An 18,372-nucleotide genomic window follows, 5' to 3' on the forward strand; every position below is an offset into this window, starting at 1 on the left:
TTTATCTCTACTATCCAATCTTAAACTTCCCTAGCTTGCCCAACCCTCCCTCGCCCATTCCATCCCCTGACAACCCAGAACTTCTGCCTGTACCTTTCCTGGCTCCTTCTGCCCCTGGACCACCGGGGGCTTCCCCACCTGTGGTGTGCTCTGCCCTCTTGCTAGAGATCTGTGAGTATAAATTTCTTCCCACATTTCTATGTCTGTGAGTCCCACCAATACCTGAAAAGAAGAAACAAAATCCCCAGTACATTTCAGAACAACAACTAAAACAAAATCTATAAATATAAAATGATTTTCTGGCCCCCAGCACTGGGCAGAATGACACAGCAGGGAGCAAAACCATCTTCAGAAGCAGAAAGTCCCAGGATCAAACCCAATGATCTACTAAAAAACTTTGAGTTTCAGAATTCAGAAGGTTTGGGACTTTAGAAGGTTATGCTATACACTACCATGTATTACATGATACCTTCAGGATGGTCTGGGAACACCAAGTAATCAAAGACATTACTATTTCCGGTGAAAAACATTTAAATGCTCATACTAAGTGAGAGAAGTGAAGACTACTGCTGATAATACCTACATAGACTTTACTTCATAGGTAAAACTGTAAAAGGAGCCTCATGTCATTTCAGTTCAGGTTTTGATGCCAAACAAGTTACAAAAAAATCTTTATGGTTTTCAAAGCGTTCTGGATTTGAGGTCTGAGCATGATCTGCCTCAGATGTAAGTAGGACTAATGAGGTCAAGTAACAGAGTGCCCAGCATCTCTCCAGCAAACAAAGTAGCTTCTCTTCCTCCCTCCGTAAAATACAGGCTCCAGGAAGCAAATGATTTTCTTCATCTATGACATGTTTTGATTTCCCCCTAAAAAATGATTGAAAATAGGTTCTTCCATTAATAACTACCACAGTAGTAACAGAGACAGTCATTTCCATTTCATATGAATCATAATTATTAACAAATTAACAACTGCATTTAAGCGTGAAGACGAATTTCACTAAGCAGCAGCAACAGACGTAAACAGTCACACCTGATTACTGGAAACACATCTGCTACCATATTTCTTGTTGGTTTGCTGCTTCTCACTAAGCACTCAACAATCATTGGGATTATTTACTCCTCACAATCTCTCCACATAGAAGTGAGTTAGCCGTTTTCCTCAATTTACAAAATAGGATGTAGACTCACAATAAGTCCTTCTTTCCTATATGCCCTGTGCAACACACAAACAGATCACCTGAGTCCTGGGAAATTATACTTTTTCCCTTGGCAACCCTCCATTCGGACAAGCTCAACAGTCCTGTTTCTTCTCATCGTTGAGCTTCATCAATGAGTGTTCTGTTCTACCCCACTGCACTCACCACCTTGACCTCACCTTTCTTCCAGTTCCTCCAACCCTGGCTTCCAACTCACACTGCCTCCCAAACCCAGTTGTCTTTTACTTGGATTTCACTATGGCCACTAGACACTGCTAGAAAGTTTCCCCTTTGGTTTACGGGACACTGAATCTCCACATCTGTTCCTTACAGGATCCTCCTCTGTCTGTGTCACCAGATCCTCTTCTTCTTCCTTACTGCTCAATGTGGGTATTTGGTTAGGTTATTTCATCATTATCTCTTAATCTCACTTTACATTTCCCCCCCTGGAGAACTCAATTACATTCTTAATTTCAACTGGCATCTTAGTCTACTTTCTCAGTATTTAATCTCTAGGATAGATCCATCTCACAAGACTTGCATTACCAACAATGTTTTGGGCATTGCCACTCAAATATGACCCCAAATTAATCATTCTTTATCCAGTATCTCCTATGTTTCTGAATATACACTGTCCTCTGATAAGCTAAACTTCACATTCTGGAGTCATCCTGGACTTCATCCTCTCCTCTGTTGCCAACAATCAGGTCATCATCAAATCATGTTGAATCATTTCCAAAGAATTCTATTACACCTGCTAAATTCATGGCCACAAACTCGAGTGTATGCTTTCATTGTTGAAAAAATGGACTCTTGCAACAGCCTCCCAACCCTACATAATACTTCCAAGTCTTTCTCTTATTCCCTTCTTAAAATAGTTTCACTGTAATTTTTATCAACTACTTAGAAATCACGTCACTCTTCAGTTTAAAAAAAAAAACAAAAAAAAAAAACACCTTCATTAGTTTCTCATTCCTTAAAAAATAAATTCAAATTCTTACTTGGCATTTAAAGTCTCCACAAATATGGTCCAACCTTAGTTTGTGGTTTTTATTTCTATGAAGCCTACCTTGCACACCAGCCAAATTAGTTTGCACATCCAAACTCTCTGCCTGTGCTCATACTATTTCTTTGTATAACAATACTAAAATTACTTTAAAACAAAAATACCCTATACTTTTTATAATATCTGCTCTGATGAGCCAAATACAAGACAGATGCTTTAGATGAATTAGCTACAAGTGTCTCAAAACCCTGCAAGGAGATAGTATTATCTTGTTTTTACACAGGCTTGGAAGCTTATATAAATCAGCCAAACTTGTGAAAACAATCAACAGGAGACTGAAAATAAGACAGATCTCTTTCTCTATCAGGCTATTGACAATCTTGTGCTATTACAAACAATGAACATGTGTCATTTTTTAATACGTCTGATAGCATTCATAGGATAAACTCCCAGAAGCAGAACTACTGGGTCAAACAACATACACAACTGTCAGGTCCAGAGTTGTGGCTATGTTTTGAAAGGTCCCACACTAATCCGAGGCTCCATGCAGCATTTCCACCTGTGCTGCTTGCTGCTGAACTGGTGCAGCTCACCAGTCTGCACGCCTGTGTGGCCCATTTCCCTAGAGGGCTCTTGACAGCTATTTCAACCACCCAAAACAGTTGGAGGACGTCAAAATTCTCTCCAAAATGTAAGCCTTCATTCATAAGTTGATTCTTCAGAAATTACCCTAAGAAAAAGGCACCTTCTATTCCATTTTCAGAAGAACCATGACTCAGTCTTTAACCTTCTGTCATCTGATGAACTCCAATGAAATCCAGAATAATTCCATTTAAATTCTTCAGTGATTAGGTTCATCGGTTCTAGTTTGAATAGCCCCTCCTGCAGATGAAAACTATAAACTACACTTAAAAGTGTACAGGTATCAGAAGGCACAGGAGAGCTACCTAAATCAGATAAAAACTGGAAGGTGGTTGCCATTTGGAAGAATGAAGGGCCCTGGGGAGTTTCCCATTTTTACAGCTTCTACTCTGAGGGCAAGCTACATTCCATGCCATGCTGAGCAGGTGAAACTCAGGAAACCTATGGTCTTGAAGGACCAGAGCTCAGGAAACACAAGAGGTAGTAAGTAAGAATAGCAGTGTCTTATAAAACTGAATAAACACATATTTGACCCCATAATTCAGACTATACACTGTATGATTCCACTTAAATTCTAGAACAGTCAAAACTAATCTATGCTAGGGAAAGATCAGAACATGTGTTGTCTTCTAGAAAGTGCAGGGTGGGAGTTTACTAGGAAGAGGCATGCACCTTCTGGGGTGATAGTAACATTCTGTGTCTTGGTAGGAGTGAGGATTACAAGTGCTGTAACTGTCAGAATTCACACAGTTGTACATTAAGAATTTTTTATTTCATTGTATAATTAATCTTATTAAGAGTATAAATATTAACTCTGGTTAAAGATATGCACAGTGTAGTGTCAAGGAATGAAGTGTACTGATGTCTACAACTGACTGCAGCAAAAATACGCTAAATTGTGTGGATGGGTAGACGGGTCAAGAAATATACGTACAGTAAGTACAGTAAAATGTCAATGGTAGAATTTAGGAGGGTCTATGGAGTTCACTGTAGAATTTTTAAAATTCTTCTGTGGGGCGGCGCCTGTGGCTCAGCGAGTAGGGCGCCAGCCCCATATACTGAGGGTGGTGGGTTCAAACCCAGCCCCGGCTGAACTGCAACCAAAAAATATCTGGGCGTTGTGGTGGGCGCCTGTAGTCCCAGCTACTCGGGAGGCTGAGGCAAGAGAATCGCTTAAGCCCAGGAGTTGGAGGTTGCTGTGAGCTGTGTGATGCCATGGCACTCCACCGAGGGCGGTACAGTGAGACTCTGCCTCTACAAAAAAAAAAAAAAAATTCTTCTGTGAATTTTAAACTTTCTCAATAAAGTGTTGAGGGAAGAAAAGATTTAAAAAAAAAATCCTCCTTAGTAACTATGTCAAATAGTCAGGCTCCTATCAGTTATTCCTAAAAGAAGGTTTCCTGAAAGGTCCTCTGGACAAGTTACATGCACCTGGTCTCTCGCACCGCGCTTAGCCAGCTCAGTTTCTGGCCACACTACACCCATGACCTACCAGCTCCTTCAAGCTGGAAAAGTCTTAGACATCAAGCACGCCACATCCCACGTGATCTCAGTTTGAAGGGAAAAAAATCAAATCTCGGTCTTAATTCCTTCAGTGGTCGCTGAAGTTATCCCATGACATCTTTTTTTTCTCCCACACACTGATCCTGGCTCATTAAATCTCTACAACCCAAGTGCCTAGCCCAGGCCACTCCTAAGTAACTGATGAACTTTTAAAGGAAACTGACAGTAGGTAAAACGCCAGTCCTCCCTCCACCCCTGGCATGAAAACTGTCTTAGCAGCACTTACAGAGATTCAAAGATTCTTAAATGTTGCAATTAAGCCTTGCCCACACTCAGTCTTGGAATCTGCAAACCATCAGACGAAACGTGACATTTTCAGAGACAGTGGTAAGTAAACTGATCAGAGGGTTTCACGGGGGTCTACAAGATGTCATATTGGCTGGAGACTGAATCACAGCTACTTTATCATTTGAGATAAAACAAAACTCCTGTCCTATATTTAGTAGTGTTTATTAATTTAATTTGTAATGCTGGTTCTCAAACCTTGAATACAATGCATTTTCGAAACAAATCAGACAGACAAAATCAGATGAAATCTATTCCTAAGCCTCCAAGCACTAATTCTGTGCAAAATAAGTGCCTCTGAGGACAATCTATAGTAAATTCAATTCTAGAGCTAAAAATCACAGAGGAAACTTGCCCATATTATTGATTTGGAAATCATTAGCCATTAAATCATTCATTTAGCTAAATAAATAATGATTAATATTCTTTAGCTAGTCTCCATAAAAATCTTTTCATCAACTTCATTAAAAAATTCAGAAAAGATCATTTTCGTTTAATTTGTATTATGAACTACTTCTGAACCAAAGTCAAGAATCACATTTTTACCATAATTTTCAATTTGGGTCATTTAACCTATATCACTCTTTCATTCTGCTGAGTTTCTGACAAATATTTGATATTATAAAACAGTCAAAGATATCTGTTCCGGATATGTTGGCATTATCAAACAGTACAAAATGTGATAGTGTATATGAAAATACTTCAGAAATTATAAAAGTAAATGTAAATAAAGTGACGATTATTACTAGAATCACCTCTATATTTAATATATACAACATATTAAGGTATATTTACCTTTTCTTAACATAAATAGTAGGTGCTCTGAAATGTTTTTTCCCATTTAATTCAATGATATTTTAAAATATTTTTTAAATTCTTTAATAGACTTAGATCCTTTCACCTGATAGAACATAAAATATAATGAAGGAATACCAGGGGAGACAGAAAAATCTTTCTGCTTTCTTTCTAAAATCTCCTAGAAGGACTGTCCTGGTGGCTCATGCCTTGTAATTCCAGCATTTGGAGAGGCTGAGGCAACAGGATCACTTGAGTCCAGGAGTTCAAGACAAGTCTGAGCAACACAGCAACACCTTATCTCTAGAAAAAAGTTTAAAAGTTAACCAGGCATAGTGGACACATGCCTGTGGTTCCAGCTATCCAGGAGGTAAAGGCAGGAAGATCTCTTGAACCTAGAAGTTCGAGGCTGCAGTGAGGAATGCTTATACCACTGTGCTCCAGTCTAGGCGGGAGAGCAAGATTACATCTTTAAAAAAAAAAAACTTACAGATACTAGTAAGAATATACACATTGTTGGATTCAGATTAACCAAGAGCATGTATGTTCAACTTAATTTATTGGCCCAATGACTGTGATACACACATTGTATTTACTCTCATCATTGTGAAAGACATTTATTCTGCACCAACCATATAGAAAATCCTCGCAGCTCTGGTAAAAGTGTAAGAAATAGACATGGTACTCTGTGTTTGAGCCTCGGGGGAAGGAGCAGCCATAGACAAAAAAGGTACAGGTAGCTTTCTCTGTGTTGCTGGTTGAGAAGGTGTGTCAGAGTCTGAAGAATGAGAAAACGCTGGTTGGGAGAACCTGAAAATTTTCAGTGAAATTTCTCAGTTTAACTATGGTTTCAAAACTGAATCACCTGAGGTATTCTAAAGAACATTTGATGCATGGGCTAAACTCCATTGAGACTTTGAAATAAATGGTCCACAATGGTCCAGGGCTTCAATATTTCTTAAAAATTCCTTACATCACAAAATCCCAAAACAACAGATGTTGGCGTGGATGTGGAGAAAAGGGAACACTTCTGCACTGCTGGTGGGAATGCAAGCTAGTACGTTCCTTTTGGAAGGAAGTTTGGAGAACACTCAGGTATCTAAATGTAGACCTGCTGTTTGATCCTTCAATTCCTCTTCTAGGTGTATATCCAAAGGACCAAAAATCATTTGGCAATAAAGATATTTGCACCAGATTGTTCACTACAGCTCAATTCATAATAGCCAAGTCATGGAAGAAGCCCAAGTGCCCATCGACCCATGAATGGATTAATAAATTGTGGTATATGTATACCATGGAATGTTATGCAGCAATAAAAAAAATGGAGACTTTACCTCCTTTATGTTTACATGGATGGAGCTGGAAAATATTCTTCTTAGTAAAGTATCTCAGGAATGGAAAAAAAGTATCCAATGTACTCAGTACTACTGTGAAACCAATTTCTAATAACTCACACTTGCATATGAAAAATGAAACACAACTTTGTCTATGATGAAGGAGGGAAGGGGAGGAGGAGGGATTGAGAGGGGCTGGGAGGGATAGTGGGGGATAGTAGGGGGACCACAACTATGGAGCACATTGCAAGTACAAGGTGGTTCTATCATGTGTGGAACACAAATGTCCTAATGCTATAATTGGGTAAATGAGATGAAAGCTACGCTGATTAGTATGATGTAAGTACTCCGATTTGTACTAATAATCAACACACTGAAATGGGCATAAATGTATTTATGATCTATGTACAAAAGACTTAATAAAAAAATGCAGAAAAAAAATTCCTTAAGTGATTGTCATGTATAACCACTATGGACAGCAGCAGAGGTAGTGCTTGAAAAAAAAAACTCATAATTGGGTTGACTCAAGTCCAGGGAGGAAGCATGACAGACTACGCAGCTCCAGTCTGAGAAGCAGTGACAAGAGGGAAACCACCACACTGTGCTCAGAAAGTAGTGGTCCCCAGACAGACATGCCAGTGTTCAGGCCCATTTTGTAGATATGGCAATAATACGATATTCTTCCTGAAGCAGACTAAATAATATCCTTCTGCTCAAAATCCACACAGCTTTTCAAAAAGGGCTCACTTAAATGTTTAACTAAGCACATAAAGCATCGCAGTTCTTCTCTGCCCTCTGGCTGACCACATACACCCTCCTTTCCAGGTACTGGGACCACGTACAAATGTCTGAAAAATCATGATGTTTTATCTTCTTTGCTTCTGTAAATTTCATTCCCTCTTCCTAAAATATCCCCTTTGCTTCCTCCCCTAATCTTCCTTCCTCTCATCTTCCCTCTCATCTCCCTTTCCTCCCCCACATGACTCTTAGCATCCTTCCAAAGCCAGGTCAAATATCACCTGCTCCAGAAGGCCTCTTCACGCCCCACTGTCCTCTGCTGCCACACCTCCGTAGTTCAGTGCTTCTGTCACACAAATGTGTCTGCCTCCCTATCCTGACTGTGAACCTGTTGAAGATAGGGATAGAGTGTCCTTCAACTGTATTATAAGTTCCTAGGAATGTGCCAAGCCCAGAGGTGGCCACATGGTCAGGGAGGGAACTGGAGGTGGATGCCCTGATTCACCATCAACTATGTTTCCCTCAACCCAGACAGCTCCTCAAGTAACCTCAGTATTTGCTTCATGTGTCAAGATCATTTTGATGCCTCATCATTTAGTTAACAACTACAACAAAGATGGTTGAGTATTCTAAGGACCTTATGAAAAGGTGGGGCTTACTAACCCAGAAATACTGACCTCTCAAGGGCCTTATGCTTAAGTACTCTAAATATTTCTCCGGAAACAACACTGGAAAATACCACAGGCTTTAATATATTGAGGAATCACTTTGGGAGGGTGAACTCCAAGAAAGCATCAATTTTTAGATCTTTAACAATGTAGTTCCATTATTTTGCTATTTTCTTTGTTTAGGGTTTTTCTGTCTGTTTTTGAGAGAGTCTCACTCTTGTCACCCAGCTACCCACCATGAGACCCGGCTAATTTTTTTTTTCTATTTTTAATAGAGACAGGGTCTCATTCTTGCTCAGGCTGGTCTTAAACTCCTGACCTCAAAGGATCCTCCCAGCACCCAGCTCTGCCTCTCATAATGCTAGGATTACAGGCATGGGCCACTATATCCCTATTTTGCTTTTCTGAAAAGCATACCTCTTGCATGACAGGCATTCAAATTCACATATATGTACCACAAAGAAATTGCAGGTTTCCTTAAAGACCACTGCAATGAAGCAAATATTTGCAATAAATCAACTCACACAAATATTTTTGTTTCTCGGTGGATATAAAAGGTATGTTTACACTGTGCTGTAGTTTATTAAGTATTAAGTATACAATAGCATTATGTCCAAAAATATAAAAACCTCAATTAAAAAAATAATTGATTACTAAAAAATGATAAGGATCATCTTAGTCGTTAGCAAGTTGTAATCTTTTGCTAGTGGAGGATCTTGTCTTGATGCTGATGGTTGCTGATTGATCAGAGTGGCGGTTGCTAAAGATTTTGGTGCCTATGCCCAAATTCTTAAGTTCTTAAATAAGACAATTGAATTTACCTTTATCAATTGACTTGTCCTTTCACAAAAGATTTCTCTATAGCATGTGATATTGTTTCATAGCATTTTAGTCACAGTAGAACTTCTTTCCAAATTGAAGTCAATCTTCTCAAACACTACCACTACTATCTCAACTAAGTTTATGCAATATTCTAAACCCTTTCTCATCACTTCAACAATGTTCACAGCATTTTCACAAAGGGTCGATTCTATTTCAAGAAATCACTTTCTGTGACCCTCCCTAAGAAGCAATTCCTAATCTGTTGAAGTGAGAGGGCAACAACTCAGTCCTATGTTCAGGCTCCACTTCAAATTCTAGCTCTCTTGCTATTTCCGATACATTACAGTTACTTCCTCCACTGACATCTTGAATCCCTCAAATTCATCCATGAAGACTGGAATTAACTTTTTCCAAACTCCTGTTAATGTTGATATTTTATCTTCCTACCATGAATCAGAAATGTTCTTGTGAACTAAAAACGAAATCTTCAGCCCTCTGCTGAGTAGACCCTTCTCAGTCAAGAGGACACCAAAAACGCCTTAAAACCGAGCTTCCATCCACATGAGATGTGAAAGGTACAGCACAATTATAAAGGTGTATGATTTCTGCTTTTCATAAATATTCATGACTCTTCCTATAACTTGTTAAATATGTATATTTGACCACCCCGCTCAGTATAAAATTTTATTCCTTTTGTCTGTCCTTTGAAGCATTTGTGCCTGACTTCTGGCTGGAGTGCTGCTTTTCAGCCTTTTGGAATGGCCACCCAACAGGCTACTACTCTTTATGAGAAATAAAGCTCTCCTTTTTCCAAAGCTCAAATTTTTTCTTTCTTTTTTTTTTTTTCCAGTTAACCTTCTCAATGACATCTAGAATGGTAAATCTTGTCCAGAAAGTTTTTGATTTATTTTGCCAATATCCATCACAACAGTCACTATCTGTGGCAGCTATAGCCTTATGAATGTATTTCTTACATAAGACTTGAAAGTCAAAATTACTCCTTGATCCATTAGCTACAGAATGGATATTATGTGACCAGACAAGAAAACAACATTAATATCCTGGCACATCTCCATTAGAACTTTTTTTCTGACCAGCAGGTCTCAAGAATGGACTTAAAATATTAAGTAAACCATGCTATAAACCGATGTGCTGTCATCCAGGCTTAGTTGTACCACTTACAGAACACAAGTAAAGCAGATTTAACATAATTCTTATGAGGAGTCCTCAGATTTTCAGAATGATAAATGAGCACTGGCTTCAACTTAAACTCGCCAGCTGCATCAGCCCTTACCAGGAGAATCAGCATGTCCTTTGAAGCCAGGCATTGACTTCTCTGTCACTATCAAAGTCCCAGATGGCATCTTCTTCTAATATAAAGCTGTTTTGTCTACATTGAAAGTCTGTTATTTAGTGTACCCACCTTCATCAATGATCTTAGCTAGATTCTCTGGATAATGTACTATTGCTTCTGTATCAGCACTTGCTGCTTCACCTTGCACTTTACACTATGGAGGTGGCTTCTTTGCTTAAACCTCATGAACCCACCTCTGCTAGCTTCCACCCCTTTCTTCTCCAGCTTTCTCACATTGCTCAGCCTTCTTAGAATTGAAGAGAGTTAGGTCCTTGCTCTGGATTAGGCTTTGGCATACGGGGATGTTGTGACTGGTTTGATTTTCTATCTAAACCGCTAAAACTTTCTCCAGATCAGCAATAATGCTGTTCTATTTTCTTATCATTTTTATGCTCACTGGAGTAGCACTTTTAATTTTCTCTAAGAACTTTCCATGTACCTTCATAACCTGGCTAACTGTTTGGTGCTAAGAGGCCAAGTTTCAGACTATCTCACCTTTTGACAGGCCTTCCTCACTAAGACTAATTGTTTCTAGTTTTTTATTTAAAGTGAGATAGGTGAGTCTCCCGGTCACTTTAACAGCTAGAGGCTGTTACAATATTATTAATTAGTCTCATTGCAATAGTGTTGTATCTCAGGGAATAGGGAGGCCGGAGGAGAGAGATGGGGAATGGCTGGTTGGTGGAGCAGTCAGAACACACACATTTATCAATTAAGTTCAGTATATCATCTGGGCCTAAGTAGTTCATGGTACTCCCAAACAATTACAATAATATCAAAGATCCCTAATCACAGATTACTAAAATAGATATCACAATAATAAAAGTTTGAGAAGTGAGAATTACAAAACATGTTGGAGAGAAATGAAGTGAGCACATGGGGAAATAAATAAGTCCAATAGACTTGCTTGATGCAGGGTTGCCACAAATCTTCAATTTTTATTTAAACACACACACAATCTGTGAAGTGCAATAAAACAGAGTATGCCTGTATTCTGCAAACTAATAAAAATATTATATAAACCAATGTATGCAATGTCTGCATTACTTTGGTCCATCATTGTGACACTCAGTAGGTGATATGCCCACATCCAACCCTGTACTTTGTCAAGGTCTCAGATTCTATCTATACAAATTACCCGATAACCAATCATATTTAATCCATGGGCAACTGATTTAAGATGATATCAAGAAAAGCAAAAAGTAATAAAGAATAATTACACAGGGAAAGAGTACTGTTACTACACTCATCATGTATATTAAATGTCAACTGTAAGAAGTGCCGTGAATTTAATAATAATTTTGTGTGGACAAAAGAAACCTATCCATAACTATGAGATATACATGATTAGAGAATGATAAGAGGTTGAAAAACATGCAGCTCAGAGTAAAAGAAAAATGATATACGTAGTAAAAACCTCCAACATTCAAGGGACCTATATTGTGGATAGGAAAGTGGTGTTTGCCTCTTCTTTTCCCACTGCATATAAATATTAATTGAAAGAAAATAACTACCTAAAAATGCATTATAGTATCAGGTTTGGGAGGGAGGGAGTAACAGTTCTAGCCCCTGTACGCCTTTCCCAAGCTTAACTCCACACAGCAATGTGCTCAGTTAAAAGATGGAACACCCAGGCTCACTGGCAGTTAGGTGTGGCCAGTAACATGTAAGAGCAAACGAGGACAAAATTTGCAAGAAAACTGCTTTTCTTTCATCCTCTTTCTTCCTCACTTATGCACAGAATATAGACGAACCAGCTGTAGTTTGAATATGAGGTAGCCATGAAAGATAACAGAGCAGAAAAAGAGGAAACTGAAAAAATATAGTTAAGGAAACTACCCCAGAACCTTGAAAGGAAGTAAGGAGACTAAAGAGAAAAATTGAAAGATAAAAAGAAGTACAAATTAAGTTATCTTTGGTAAACTTGCATTTGTTTTCTAAAAATACTACAAGGGAAGATACGCTACCATCTAGAAAATTCTAAATATCATCAAATATGCATTTACCTTCTATTAAGCACAAAAACAGGAAAGAAACACTTATTGAGTACTTTATACCATTCACTACGAGAATCACTTTACATAATTAGAAACTTAAAAATAGGAATTATATATTATTTAACCTTTTAAATCCTTAACTAAATAAACTTCTAGAAAAAATAAGTTCTCAGTCAATGTTTTAAACAACTACATGAATGAATGAATGATGGTAGCAATTTAAAATTACTAAAAAATTTTCTTTTTCAAAACTCTCGTTCATTTGTACATTCATAATTATTGTTCTCCTAATATGAGTCACGCAAGGTCAAGAACTAGAACCTTTTTTCTTACCTTCTGTTGTTGGAAATACTTCTCCTTCAGTTTTAGCCTCTGCCAGTTTCCCAGTTCTCAGCAAAACTTCTGCAAAGCTTTCCACTGGGACATGCTGGTAAGTGTCATAGGTCACTTGAGACTAGACAAAAGAATCAGTTTTACCATTTAGTACTATCTTTTTTCTTTGAAAAAATCTCAGAAAACACAATTAAAGGATTTTATGTCTTCTGGTTACCTGAATAACTTATAACTTAAGCATATTATTTTATGTAACATTTTATACAGATTCTAATCTCACAATCAATCATAACATACATGAAACAAATCACATAAAACTAATGAATAACATGAGTAAGAACAAAGACAGATACATTTTCAGGAAAATTTTAGTTTTTGTTACAATATCTATAGCAGCATGACATTTTTTTAAAATTTGGATTTTGATGTAAAGCACAGCGGTTAATCTATCTTTCTTAAGCATATTGTCCTTACCTCAGTGACAAAGGCATTAGAGATGACAGATTCGTAAAAGGGATGACACCCCTGCCTTTCTAGATCTTTATTGGCTATAGTTCCAATGTGATAAGCACCACCAAATTCTTGCCCCTGAATAAAAAAAAGTGAAGAAGAACATTGAATAAAAAGGAAAGAGACAGCAAGGAGGAGGAAACTTCCCATGACCCGAAGAGAGAATCAGAGTGACACAGACAAGCACAGGGAACGTGAGAGCAGTGGCTATATTGTGAGAGCAACAGGCCAGCCCCGCCATACAGCGCCTTTTGATTTCCTGGTCACTTTGACACCAAGGAATCAGAAACACTAGGCAATCAGGGTTGTAAACACATTGAGTTTTTTACACTACAGTCAGAGTAACTGTACTACAACGTGATTTTATCTGTGTTGCTGCCCTGCTTTAAAATCTAAACTGAGTAACATTTTAGGTTATTAAGTGTTAGTTAACATTAAAGGCTAACTCTTCACTCAAACTGGACTGCCCTGTGTTATGCGTCCTATCAACCTCTGTGCTTTTCTCTCACTGCCAGGGGCCTGCGGCGCTGACTGCCTGCTTAGGCCCCATCTTTCTTGCCAGGCTCCGCTCAGACCTGGAGTGCCCACACGGCCTTGAACACTTGTTATCAGCATTCCTGATTAGCAAGCACTTTAGAGAATCTCTAGTAAATGGTTCATTATCTTTATGTTTTGTTCTCTCCAAATAGGCTGTGAAGTTCCTTACTGGAAGAACCAAGTAAAAGATATTCACTCATTCTCCAAAGTAGATTGCGCGCTTACTTTATGCCAAGCATAGTCTAGGGAAACAATGAACTACTGCTACAAGTGAGGATAAAAACTACAGGTCATGTTAATAAAAATTACATATTAGGTACACTGGTAAACACTTAAGACATAAAGCTCCCCCCCACCAAAATACAACATGTGAGACATAAAAATAACCATAATCACAATCCAGTGTGATACCTGAAGTGGTAAGTGATAGACACACTTACCCCCACATCAAATACAAAGCCTCTCAGGCAATGTTCTCTTCACTTACCCTGCGGTTGGAACCGTTGTACTGAGGTCTTCTCTTTCCCATCTATCCCTCACCCAGACCATCAGCAGATCCACAGCATTCACCCCCAAACCACCCACTTCCCACTTCCTCCACAGGCTCCCTAATCCACACCTCCACCATCACTCACCCGGAGAAGGGGACAGGCCATCTCCCTGCCTCTCTGCTTGTGCTCCCGACTCCCCACAGGCAGCTCTCCATACAGCAGTTAAGTGATCTCAGTAAAAGTAAAGCTGGATCACAAAACAGCTTTCCTTACATTCTCCAAAAGCCTTCCATCTTACTCGGAACAAAATCTACAGTGGTTACCACCACCTCCGTAAGACTTTAAATGACCAGCCTCCCCACCAGCACTCTGACCTGTCTCAGACCATTCTCTCAGGGTTCATTCTGCTCAGCCCACACTGGCTCCCTTGTGTTGTATGCAGATGTCAGGCATGCTCCCCTGCCCAGGGCTTGGCACTTGTTCTGTTTGGTTCAATCATTACTTCTGCTCAAACTGATTGCTTTTCTGAGAAACCTAACTTCTCTATTTAAACCAGAATTTTACTTCCCATCCCATCACGATTCATTTATCTTGCTTCAGGTATCTTCATAGCACTCATTACTACTCCCCAACAAACTATTACACAAACATTTTGTTGTCTGTGTCTCCTCCACTGAAATACAAGCTCCACAGGGGCAGAGATTAGACTTAGGAGGTTCCTACTTTATTACTAGTAATTAGCACAGTATTTGACATATAGGAAATGCCTAATAACCAGGTACAGTGGCTTAGACCTATAATCATAGTATATTGAGAGGCCAAGGCAGGAAGATCACTTGAAGCCATGAGTTTGAAACCAGCCTAGGAAATATAGCAAGACCTTGTCTCTCCAAAAACTTTTAAAAATTAGCCAGGTGTAGGCTCAGTGCCTGTAGCATAGTGGTTATGGCGCCAGCCACATGCACTGAAGCTGGCGGTTCAAACCCAGCCCAGGCCAGCTAAACAACAATGACAACTGCAACAACAACAAAAAATAGCCAGGCGTTGTGGTGGGCACCTCTAATCCCAGCTACTTGGGAGGCTGAGGAAAGAGAATCACTTAAGGCCAAGAGTTTGAGGTTGCTGTGAGCTATGACACCACAGCACTCTACCGAGGGCAACAAAGTAAGACTCTGTCTCAAAAGAAAAAAAAAAAATTAGCCAGGTGTAGTGGTGCATGTCTGTGGTCTTAACTCCTGGGAGGGGGAGGTGAGGTGAGTTTGAGGTTACCCAGGAGTTTGAGTTTACAGTGTGCTATAACTGTACCACTGCACTCTAGTCTGGGTGATGGAGCTAAACAATGTCTCTAAAAAAAATAAAAAAATAAAAAAAAGCCTAAGTAAGTATTTGCTGAATGAATGAATGAGATACTCAATGAGTATTTTAAGTAAACTGATAAATAGGCATCTATTTCTTTTTCCTCTTTGTTTTCCAGTGTGAGGCTATAGGGCTGCAGTACGAGAATGCAGAGAAGATAGCAAGGGAGTGATGGGTTAAGACATCCTAGAAAGCAAACTTCTCCTATCCTTCACTTCCCAAATGGAAACAAGAATACATTACACCAGACTCCTTCCTCAGAGGCCCCAGGCTGGCTCCTAACACTTTTGCTCAACTACTAACCTATAGAAATACAGCAAAGGCAAATAACTATCGATAAAATCACTTTCCTTTTCATCTCACTAAAGTTTAATATTGATTTTTAAACTAAGTTTTACCTAAATCTCTATTAGTGTCCTTTGCAAGTTCTTGGTAGTAAAGTCTATAAACAGATTACTCATTCTCCATCTAATAGGAGGCCTACGTTTCTTAAGAGATCATTTCTTAAGAGATCATTTTAATACTCTAGAGAAGATAAAGATAACAGTGAAAACAACTGAAGAGCAGGGCTACTGAACTGGTATAAACCACACAATTGATGTTTAAAAGAAAGGTGCACTGCTCACTTGGGGCCGAAGGTAAGTTAAGGAATTCTTCCACCACTGCCCGGCACTGACAGCCTGCAGCACGGCCTTGGTGGTGGTCGTTGTGTTGGAAAGCACTTTCATGGTGGTAGCAGTGGTCCAGTGTAACAGGTCAGCTGAACTGAGACCTAAAACACCTGCTTCATCCTATGTAAAAAAAATAAAAAAACAATGTGGCGAGAACAAAAGTATGCATTGTCACAAGAACAGAAAACAGAGAGTGATAATGTGACTGTTTAAAGTGATCATACATTAGATACGAAGAAAATTGAAAAATCCAACTTTGCTTTTCATAAGTATGAAATAAAGCACATTAAGCACATTGTTCTTCCTTGAATCATTTGCAGAAAAAAAATCGAGGGAAGAAAAAATCATTACAGTGCATTAGTTACATAATCGCTTTTAGAAACATTTATCAAACAAATAATGGATTCTTTTTTTTCACCATCTAATATCCCAACTATGAGATACTCATGTTTGTTTCTTTGATAACACATTTTAAAGTATGTATTATTTAGAGTAATTAAAAAATAAATTATTAATTTGAAAATGCTTGCTACTGTCAATCAGACAAAAGTAGACAATTCAGACATTCTACCTTTAAATGTTAAAAGGCATATTTTCCATCCAGACAAGTGGATAATTGTGTTTGAAAGGTTTTTAATGTGGAACCTCCTACTACTCTGAAAGCAATCAGCAAAAATTCTAACTCTCCATTTACTACTCTGAGAGATTTCCATGAGAAGAGAGTGCCAATACATTAAACAGTCTTTTAAACAAAAATGACAAAGACGACATCTATATTTGGTCAAAGAAATATATTACTTGTTGTATAAAAATAAAATTATCAATTTAGTGTTCAGCTACTACTTATTTCTTAAGTATCCCAGTTAAATGAAAGAAAAATTGAGGCCTAGCCTTTCAATGTCAATAGTCTTCTTGCAACTGACAGGTAACTTAGCTGACAGTTTATCCATTCAGGTCTATATTACACAATTACATCATTCATGAAGACACTAATTAAGTATTATAATAACAAGATGATAAATATAATCACTCAGTAATTACCATGGTATCATCACATAACAAATACTTGAACAAACGCACTCTTCTAGATCAACTGAAAGGTGGCCAGAGAGGTGGACATGAGTCCCAAACATGCCCAAATTCTAATCCCTGGAACCTTCAAATATTTCATATTTACCTGGCAAAGGAACTTTGCAGATATGATTAGGATGCATACTTGGAGGTGGGGAGATTATCTGGAATTATCTGAGTGGGACTAAATCCTGTGAGCTCTTAAAGCAGAGAACTCTTCTCAGTTAGGGTCAGAGAGACAGTGTCAGACCGAGGCCACACAAGAAGAGGCAGGCGAGTTTTGAAGCAGGAGGGACCCAACTCCTAGTGCTGGCTTTAGAGATGGAGGAAGGAGCCACACCCAGGGAATGCAGGTGGCCTCCAGACACTGCGGACAAGCCCCCAAGGTAATACAGATAGACCTTAGCCCTCCTGCCATGGAATGAAACTCTGCCAACATGTTAAGTATGGAAACAGGTTCTCCTCAAGAGTGCCCAAAAAAAAACACCGTCTGGAGGGCACCCTGACATGGGACTCAGCCTCAGCCAAGCCTGCCAGATTTCAGTCCTATGGGAACTGTGAAATAAACAACTACATTGTTTAAAGCTGCTAAGTTTGTGGTAATATTTGGCAGCAGCAACAGAAAATGAATGCATTGTGTGAGGATACTTAAATAAACATATATTTTATTCCTACTTCTAAAAGGGAATATATTATCGAATCCTTATAATTGGCCTAATGTACTGTTGTTTAAGCTTGGCCATAATTATTATAAATTGCTTTTAACATACTAAAAAAGTTTGGTTTCATGAGTTTTTTGGACATTAGAAATGCATAAACCACCAATTCAATGCAGTATCATATATTATAATTGAGTTATTAAAACAACATAGAAATAATGGATGGTATATTAATAAAGGAGCAATCATGTTAAATTGTTTGTGTACTATCAGAGCAACCAATACAAAAAATAATTATTTGGGGTTTAGGTGCTAATAAATATCAGCGCCTCCCCTGGGTT

The 18,372-nt window shown here is 38.6% G+C and overlaps 1 protein-coding gene across 2 annotated transcripts in view; it reads right to left on the reverse strand.

Annotated features, from left to right (window-relative positions):
- Positions 1 to 18,372, reverse strand: part of NBAS (NBAS subunit of NRZ tethering complex) — a 408,191-nt gene that overhangs the window by 139,777 nt on the left and 250,042 nt on the right. For both annotated transcript variants that reach the window (XM_053587868.1, XM_053587869.1), the window contains 3 exons: positions 16,257 to 16,421; positions 13,211 to 13,324; positions 12,737 to 12,857 (listed from right to left, as the gene is read on the reverse strand). In XM_053587868.1, the coding sequence (XP_053443843.1) occupies positions 12,737 to 12,857; positions 13,211 to 13,324; positions 16,257 to 16,421 (400 nt within the window). The remainder of the gene's footprint in view (positions 1 to 12,736; positions 12,858 to 13,210; positions 13,325 to 16,256; positions 16,422 to 18,372) is intronic.

This window comes from Nycticebus coucang, chromosome 4 (assembly GCF_027406575.1).
Source record: "Nycticebus coucang isolate mNycCou1 chromosome 4, mNycCou1.pri, whole genome shotgun sequence".
NCBI classification, from domain to species: domain Eukaryota; kingdom Metazoa; phylum Chordata; class Mammalia; order Primates; family Lorisidae; genus Nycticebus; species Nycticebus coucang.